This window comes from Hylaeus anthracinus, unplaced genomic scaffold, assembly GCF_026225885.1.
Source record: "Hylaeus anthracinus isolate JK02 unplaced genomic scaffold, UHH_iyHylAnth1.0_haploid 11982, whole genome shotgun sequence".
NCBI lineage: Eukaryota > Metazoa > Arthropoda > Insecta > Hymenoptera > Colletidae > Hylaeus > Hylaeus anthracinus.
The window spans coordinates 9,260,628-9,270,426 of record NW_026534330.1 but is presented as its reverse complement, the minus strand read 5'-3'; the positions used below and the strand labels follow the sequence as shown (position 1 = coordinate 9,270,426).

The following is a 9,799-nucleotide window of genomic DNA, read 5'->3' as shown; positions in this document are numbered from 1 at the left end:
CAAAAATCAATACGAATTAAGTACTTAGCTGTTCAAGTTTAACTGCACAATAAATGGAATTTGATAACTGAACAATATTTCTTTCACCCTAAATACACTACAAGTAAAAAAATTGTTAAGGCAATAATAAAACGTTTGAAAATCGTTGCTCTTACTTATTTGAAAATGACACAATCCTTTCTTTTGAGTCAACATTCTTTTTCGCGGAAACACTTAAGATCAAATTATTTCAGTAAATAATAAGGTACTTGTGATGCCTGTGCACGACAGATGACGCATAACGTGTACAGCTTTACTGATAACTTCTACGCGTGCGGAATACGCTCAGTCGTTGTAAATATTGGTCGCGTTTACGCCCATCGTGGCAGAATGCGTGATTCTTTATCACTATGAATCGTTCGTTGGGCCACTGTACGCCAGGGGCCATATCACTCTGAATAATTAATTCCAGTTACAAATTACTAATAATCAGTCAATGTTATTGAAGCTTGTCATGACTTACAAACTTCGCGATAAGTTGTTGAGCTATGAACTTAATCTGCATATTCGAAAAGAAATAATGATAAATGATCTGCTTATCGCTGGATCGGCGCAATAGAGCGTTTAATTTCAGATAATGGTCGGGAATTAGATTAAGTGTAAAAGTAAAAGTAGGAATCGATAACATATACATAGAAACTCGTTATGTCAACATATAGCGATATTTGATAGAAGCAAAATATCCCACGTTATCGTTTCCTTAAAGTTGTAATCTCGTCATGGCTCGCAGAGATGTTTCCGTTCAATACGTTGGTACTGATAGTAAATACGGCATGAGAGACCTACTTTTTCTATTTTTCGTGAGACAGAAAGTTTGTAGAGAAATACTCAGAAGTTATTTGTTATTTGTTATTTTTGTTATTTATGAATAAGATCCACGGTGAATGTTGAGTGACAATTGAAATCATTATTTATGAAACAGTAGTCATAAAAGTTACACCACCAGAATGAACCCTTCAATGCAGAGTACTACAGAAAATATTCCTGCTCACGTGGGAGTTAAAACAAACACATTAATATTTAGTTGCACTGTTAGCGCTAATCACAGGTCAGGTATGCAAACTTTGCCACTTATAGACATTCGAAATATAAGTAAAAAAAGCGATATTAATGCCCTTTTGTAGAAAGGAAGTTGTTATACGCTCGGCTACCACGGTTGCTGATTATATAGAAAAAACTAAAGAGTTAAGGGGTTTCGAGTATAACGTAGATATACTGGGTTGAGATGACGCAATCCAGAAAAATTGAAAATGCGTCGTATCCTATAGTTACATTACTGCGTGCTAATCCTTCGACGCGCATGTGCGAATTAGAAGCAACATTGGTGTTACAGGGACCGGTGGGACTTGTGTCTGCTATCTCTTCCAAGAGCTCAGTCTTCTCAGTATACCTCAGTTCTCAATAGCCAGTGCATGCAAGCAATACGTTTCCGAAAGTACTCCGAAGTTCAGAATGGAATACCTAACACTCGTCTTATCAATACTGGCCACACTAATCGCCATCTTCTACTACTACCTCATCAGAAACCGCGACTACTTCAAGAAACATGGAGTTGTTCACGTTCCGCCTCAGCTAATAGTGGGTAACATTGGCGGCGTGTTCTCCAAAAAATCCAGCATGGTGGAGATACTCCAGCAAATATACGACTTCCATCCCGACGCCAAATACGTCGGCTTCTACGAGTTCACTCGACCTGCCATCGTCGTACGTGATATCGAACTCATCAAGTCCTTTTGCGTAAAGAATTTCGAGTCGTTTCAGGATCATCGACCTCTCAGCGACGAAGAACTGGATCCTCTTCTGGGTAAAAGTTTGTTCTCCATTCAGGGTGAGAAGTGGAAAGCTCAGAGAGCCATGCTGTCGCCAACTTTCACCCCCGGCAAAATTAAAAACATGTTCACGCTGATGTCGCGCCACGCGGTCCACTTCTCCGAATATTTATCTAAGCTACCAGAAGAGAGACGCGTGGTCGAGCTGAAGGACGTGGCATCGAAGTTCACGAACGACGTGATCGCTAGCTGCGTCTTCGGCATGGACGTAGACTCGCTGAACGACCCTGAAAATCTGATGTACGTGAACAGCAGAAAAGCGTTGAACTTCGCCAGCTTCCAATCGGCCGTGACGATATTGATGTATAAATCCATGCCCCGGCTATCGAAGTGGCTCGGTCTCAGATTGATGTCGAAGGAGCTCACGAAATTCTTCGAGGACGTAGTAACGTCCAACGTGAAAACCAGGGACGACAAGGGGATTCAGAGATCGGACATGCTTCAGTCTCTGATGGAGACGAGGAACAAAAAGCAATATGGTACAGGACTGAACATGCAGGAGATAGCGATCCACGCGTTCACCTTCTTATTCGGCGGTTTCGACACCGTCTCCAATCAGCTGTGCTTTGTTATTCATTACCTGGCAGTGAACCCTGATGTTCAAAAGAGGTTGCAAGAGGAAATCGACGAGGTGCTCGAAAGGAAACAGGGCCAGATGACATACGATGATATAAATGGGATGGAGTATATAGATGCTATTATAAACGAAACGATGAGGCTGAAACCGATAGCATATTTTCTGGATAGAGTATGCGTGAAGGACTTCGAGCTGCCGCCAGCCCTGCCTGGAGAAAAACCGTTCACCCTTCAGGCGGGATCAACCGTGTGGATCCCTGTTTACGCGATCCAACGTGATCCCAAATACTTTGACAATCCAGATACCTTTGATCCTGATCGATTCGTCAACGATGGTAAAAGGATCATGACTTCGGGAGCGTTTATACCGTTTGGACTTGGGCCAAGAATGTGTATTGGTAACAGGTTCGCGTTGACGGAGATAAAAATCCTGATTTTTCATTTATTCGCTCGCTGCGATTTAAAACCTTGTCCTGAAACGGACGAGAAACTAGAAATAGCCAAAGGCTCGATAGCGATAGCGCCTGAGAATGGTTTTTGGGTGAAAGTCGAGCCTAGAAGTAATCCACACCAAGCGATTCACACTGGGGTGGTTAATGGCACGGAGTACGCGAAGGACGAATGATTTTGAATGACAGATGATGAAACGTGTTTTTCTGTAATTGAAAATGCTTTTTCTATGTTTTGTATACTTTCTTTTGTTTTTTGACCCACTTGAGGGCAGGATATTTGTTTTCAAAAAGTTTAAAACGAAATAAAAGAAGTTCATATGAACAAATATCCAGTTTAACCTAATTTATGAATTAAATAGTGCTTTTTTGCTTACCTGGCAAAATAGACTACTTCAACTGATTTTATTTGATTGTTTATAAATAATGCTCGATATTTACGTTCTGTGTTTTCAGTTCAAGTTTAACTGCACAATAAATGGAATTTGATAACTGAACAATATTTCTTTCACCCTAAATACACTACAAGTAAAAAAATTTTTAAGGCAATAATAAAACGTCTGGAAACCGTTGCTCTTACTTATTTGAAAATGACAGAATCCTTTGGGAAACACTGCAAGTACTACACAAAGCTGTGTGAATTCCCCCCCCCCCCCCCCCGAGATAGCAATTTTGTGTGACAATAAACAACAGGCTTATTGTCTACATCAAGTGATTAAAGATATCTACATAAATTACTAATACCTTGATAAACGATAAGTGATACTCCTTATTAAGCATTGTTAATAAATGAAGCGCAACTGACGATGTTGTTACATTTTCTACGCGAATTGCGTGATACATAATAGCACTATCTTCTAATCCAAAAAATCATTGATTAAAGTAAGAAATTGAGAGATTGATTCACTATTGATTTATCGATACAATTTATCAGTTTCCTTCTGAAAGGATAAAAAATTTGATATTATTTATAAGATTGTTTGTGTACCACAAATGCTTTAAAAAAGTAGATTTCCATATGACGAACAAAAATAAGAAAATGTTAATTGTTATTTTTTAGGTGCCGAAATTAGTAATAATATAACTCAAGGATTACAAAAGCATACATATGTTCAATTTAATTATTTTTTTAATAATTAAAATCCAATCACGTAGCATTGGAATATATTTTTTCGTAAACACAATTTATTTCGAAATTTCTCTCGAATGCAATATACATTTCTTTCTTACAGTTCAGAAAGTTCGAAGTATAATTGCACTTAATGTTACTCTGTTTCTAACCACTTCAACAATATATCGTCAACATTCTTTTTCGCGGAAACACTTAAGATTAAATTATTTCCGTGAATAATAAAGTACTTGTGATGTCTGTGAGCGACAGATGACACATAACGTATACAGATTTATTGATAACTTCTCCTTCGTTTACGCCCATCGTGGCAGAATGCGTGATTCTTTATCACTATGAATCGTTCGTTGGGCCACTGTACGCCAGGGACCATATCACTCTGAATAATTAATTCCAGTTACAAATTACTAATAATCAGTCAATGTTATTGAAGCTTGTCATGACTTACAAACTTCGCGATAAGTTGTTGAGCTATGAACTTACTCTGCACATTCGAAAAGAAATAATGATAAATGATCTGCTTGTCGCTGGATCGGCGCAATCGAGCGTTTAGTTTCAGATAATGGTCGAGAATTAGATTAAGTGTAAAAGTAAAAGTAGGAATCGATAATATATACATAGAAACTCGTTATGTCAACATATAGCGATATTTGATAGAAGCAAAATATCCCACGTTATCGTTTCCTTAAAGTTGTTAGAAACATTATTTATGAAACAGCAGTCATAAAAGTTACGCCACCAGAATGAAAGCATTAATGCTGATATTGCCCACAAATATTGCTCACGTTGAAGTTACATAAAAAACATTGATATTTGTCAAATGGCGCAATATTTATGATTTTATATCCCGTGAGCTCCATTTAAGTATTCAACTAATCTCAGAAAATATGTGGCAAGATAATCGTTACTTGATGTTATCAAAAAAATTAATTTTCACTTCTACTAATGAGATTAACTTCAGCAATAATACAAATCATGTGTCCTCTCATCAATAATCTGAAGGAGATGCCATAAGTTATGCAGTACTGAAAAAGGAAGGAAAACGGGAGTAAGATTCGTTTTCCCTTCTGCACCCCCGCTTAGCACTTCTTTCCATAAACACGACAAGACAATACACAGCGAGGATCCACCCTCGCGATCTTCAGTTCATTAATTCTGACCAAAACCTGCTCCTCGCGCTCTTCCTTCGATCACTAACCTACGTTCGATCCCCTTGCTCATCTCCTACCCGATGGCGGAGAGTGAATTACATTAAAGGGGGTAGTTTTATCGGGTCAACTTGCCAGATATTTCCTAGGGTACCTAAGGGTTGATGGGTCGGATGAGAGGACTTTAACAACGCCCAGCAGAAGCCGAACAATAATCTGCATCTGCTCAGATTCCTTTTCGGTTATTAAATTCATCCGACTGCGATTACTTTTGAACATCTCTACGCGTTGCAAATATAATTCAAAAAGAACAGATATGACGATAATAATACAAATACAATTGGCAAGGAACAAATATCACAATCTAATTGTAAATTAACTTCCTATATTTTTGTTATTTCTCACTGAAATTCTCCTACAAAATTTTGTGTGTCAATAATTGTAGAAAAAATAAATCATTTGTATATTTCCTGAATTTTTAGCTTTTGATCTTCAAGGTAATATTTGATAGGTTCCGTAAATCGGAGGCTTTACATCGTAATTAATCTAAAAATCAAACGTATTTTGATACACCAAACCTAGCAGCCAAATATTTTCATTTTGAACGAACATTTTTGTACTTCATCCAAGTCGTATGTCATTTGAAGCCTGCATCATCACTGCACAGCATCCATAATAAAATTGAAATTTTTCCACGAATATCTTTTATCATAAACCATACTCTTCGTCTAACTCTTCACCTACCTTGCCCTAACCTACTGCCTCCGACCCATTTAAAAACCTTTTTCGTCTATTATTTTTCATAATTGATATCACCTACTCAACCTAATTCCTCTCACCGATGAACAATTCATCGCAACATACGATTGCAATAGAGTCGATTATCACTGAAATTTTCCAAACAATTTTTCCAGGACTATCCTTCGTCAGAAACAACACTCTTCGCCAACCTCATACCGAGATGATAATAATAAGAGACAAGTGCATAGACTACGTAACGTGTTTCCATCGCCTCAGGATGCAATCAAAAATAAGTGGCTGTTGCATCAGCTAGACTTATAGCGACGACAATGTCAAGAGAACTTGTGAAACACGTCAAAGCGAATCCTCTCTGCCGTTCACGACTGTCAGAGGCGCCACGTTGCATATCGGTGCCCCATAATCGCCTTTATGAGCGTATCATGATTCCTCGAGGTGCCCTCAACGAAGGAATGCTCCGCGATGGAAGTAGGTCAATTGCATCAAAGTGGCTTGTTTAAGCAATCGCGTCGCGTGTTATTTTGTGAAAACCGTATCGGCGACGTAGTATACGCGGCGCCATTCGAACGTGGCGCTCATTAAAGCAACATTCACAAGGCTGCGACGCGTATTTGATACCAGCCGATCACGTAGCAGAATACATTATAAGGCTGTTATACATCGCGCGAGTCCGTGTTACGTGCCACCCATGCAGAGAAGGTCGATCCATTCAAGAGATCATAATTGAAATGGACACGTAACATGCGTCCATTACTGCTGACGGAACTCGCGAGATAGTAATTCTTTTTTTCTGTTTTCTTTTTTTCTTTCAACCCCCTTGACTGCGGTTTGCGTTCACCGTCCGCCAGGAGGGGAACTTTCCCTCGATTTCGATTTTAATCCCTTACCCTGTCAACTTTGGAACGACCAAGCCGATGGTATTGATCGCACAAATGGCTAAGGATTCATCGAACCCATGCACTGGGAAATTCTTTTTAAAATTAATCAATAATTGTTCATACCTTTGCTTCAACTCTTGGTGATGAATATTGGAATTAGAAATTATATAGTATTGATGAAGTGAATTGTCCTTGCTTCCTGTCAAATTTTAAAGATACAGCAGTATGTGCAACAGGTATTTTTGTTGGCCGTTAGAGGTTCTAGTGTAACAGTTACTCATCGAGGAAGAAATTATTTTCTGGTTATTTGTGGATTTATGAATAAACTAATGAATAACCTAATTAAGGAAGAAAATTAAATACAATTGTTATTATATATATTCACAGTGCCAGTAGTACATATACATAAATATACACATGAATTAAACATCAAATTGTGTGTCGCTTACCTTACTTCAGCCTCCAAAGAATATGATTTGCATACAAAAATAGTGTGGCTTATCGATCTCAAAAGGAAATTTTTAATTAATTACATGTGATTAGCACAATTAATCTCTCTCGGATGATGTTTTGGATTTTGTTTCAAATGAAATATATTGTAGTGGAAGTAAAATTAAGAGAGGTTTAAGTCATCATTTTGCTCGTTTCGGAACCGTTTGAGAAATATAAGCCTTCGAATATTGCGATTTTTGCCTACAATTTCACTTTAACTACAACATATTTCGTTTGAAACAAAATCCAAGACATCGACTAAAACAAGTCATCGATTTGGCGTGGAATGACCCTTATACCATTTATGATACCCAAAGCGATCGTAATAAATATATGGCAAACATAGTCAGAAGGTGTATGTACTTATTCAAAACAAAATTATTATATTAATAAATAAAATATATTCTACATCCATTATGTACCTATATTTTTTTATATGTTTTCCGTATTATTAAACGCCATAAATGCATAAGATCCGCAGTCTAATGATGATTGGGCAAAGAAGACGAATAACAAGAAGATATGAAAAAATATCAATAAAATTTCTATGATAAAATTAAAATAAAAAAAAAAGATGCCCCTACATCGACCTATTCAAGTACCTACGTCACGTATAAATGGAACAATATAAATAATCTATTTTTAACCGGCGATGCTGCTCACACAGCTAACAAGAACAGGATGAGTGTCCTTCCTCGGTTCAATATCAAACCAATATCCGTTCTTAGACGCCATCTGGAACCCTTTCTTACTCAACTCCATCGGTATAAGAGTCTTAGAGCAAGGCTTCAAGTTGCAACGAGCAAAAATATTGAAAAGTAAAACCTTTGTCTCTAGAAGCGCGAATCTGTTGCCAATGCACATCCTCGGCCCAATTCCAAAGCCCAAGAACGTCCCAGAGTTGACGATCTTTTTTGGATCGTCGAGAAACCGTTCAGGATTGAATTTGTTCGGCTCCTCAAAGTGTTCGGGATCGTAATGAACCCCGTAGATCGGTATCCAAATATATTCGCCTTCCTGGATAACGTATGGCTTCAATCCTGGCAAAGCTGGTGGCAGCTCGAAGGCTTTTGTGCAGACTCTGTCAGCAGCGACGATGACTGGATACATCCTCAGGGCCTCGTAAATGATAGCATCGAGATATTTCATGTCATTGATCGCGTCGTACGTCGGTTCACCCTTGCAGTTCTCCAAAACTTCGTCAATCTCTTTCTGCAGTTTCTTCTGGATCTCGGGGTTCACGCCTACCTCGTAAGCAGCGAAGCACATCAAGGTCGAGGTGCTCTCGAAACCGCCGAAGAAGAAGACAAACGCTTGGGCGGTCATGTCGTCGATAGTGAGCTCTTTCCCTGGGCCCAGTTTTCCCCTAGTTTCCATCATCAGCTGAATCATGTCTGGTCGAACGATGTTATTCTCGTCTCTGTATTTTATGGTGTCAGCCACCATTTCTTTGAAAAAGTTCACGATCTTGATGTTTATCAACCTTATACCTAATAACTTCGATAGGTAAGGGCTAAATCGTACTGCAAAAAATTTCAAAGTCAGCAACACACCACTAAAGTTCGTAGCCTCCCTGCCATACACATAGAACTTGTTGTTCCTGTCGGACATCGAGTCCACTTCTACTCCGAAAGCGCAAGTAGCGATCACGTCGTTCGTGTACCTGGTGAAAGCGTCCTTGAGCTCTAAAGTTCGCTCACCCTCGGGCAACGTACACAGGATGTCCCCGTAACGATTGGCGCATTTTATCATCAGATTGAACATTGCCTTCATCTTGCTAGACGTGAACGCAGGACTCAGCAGGGTCCTTACTTCTCTCCAGCGATCGCCACGAAGGGCGAAGAGGTTCTTGCTGAACAGAGGATCTGAATCGTCGTTAAAGAGAGAACGATGGTCTTGGAAGTGCTCGAAGTGCTTCACTGTGATGGACTTCATCAGCTCGATGTCGCGAATAGCGATCACAGGTGTCATCAAATCGTAGAAACCGACATACTTCGCGTCAGGTTGAACGTTGTAGACATCCAAAACTGTCTCGTTGAAAGACATTCGTTGAAAAAAGATTTTCAGAAAGTTTGTAAGCCCTCTGCTGGCTGGTGTTTGCGGAATTCCTCGGCCATTGAAGAAATTATAGGTCCTTTTAAAGTAGAACCAAGTCACTACAACGACGACCGATGCTAGAGCCACTGTCCATGAATCCATTATGACGTTTATTTAAAAGAACTGAAGAATTTTAGTCATGTAAACTTTGGGAACACTGATTGAAATTTATTCATTGGTTTATTCGTTTCGAATTTATTTAACTTTTTCGTGGAACGTAATCGTAAATTAGGAGAAAGCTCGACTCGAAATGTTTTTAAACTGATTCCAGTGTTTGTTGCTATAAAGTTGTAAACACAGCTTATCAGCGATCCTACCACGATGCTGTCTGTCGAGTGACTAACTGCGGCGCAAACACTTAGTAGGTTTTATATTATGACTTATACACTGATATACACAGTTG

General features: G+C 38.9%; 2 protein-coding genes across 2 annotated transcripts; one reads left to right on the top strand and one right to left on the bottom strand.

Annotated features, from left to right (window-relative positions):
• The first annotated feature begins 1,491 nt into the window (after positions 1-1,491).
• On the top strand, positions 1,492-3,069 carry LOC128886279 (cytochrome P450 9e2-like). The gene has a single exon (XM_054140988.1). It carries the CDS (start codon positions 1,492-1,494, stop codon positions 3,067-3,069), a length of 1,578 nt encoding a protein of 525 aa, XP_053996963.1.
• A 4,605-nt stretch (positions 3,070-7,674) lies between these two features.
• Positions 7,675-9,597, bottom strand: LOC128886195 (cytochrome P450 9e2-like). Its single transcript, XM_054140849.1, has one exon. The coding sequence runs from the start codon at positions 9,496-9,498 to the stop codon at positions 7,942-7,944; it is 1,557 nt and encodes a 518-aa protein (XP_053996824.1). The 5' UTR covers positions 9,499-9,597; the 3' UTR covers positions 7,675-7,941.
• Positions 9,598-9,799: the final 202 nt, after the last annotated feature.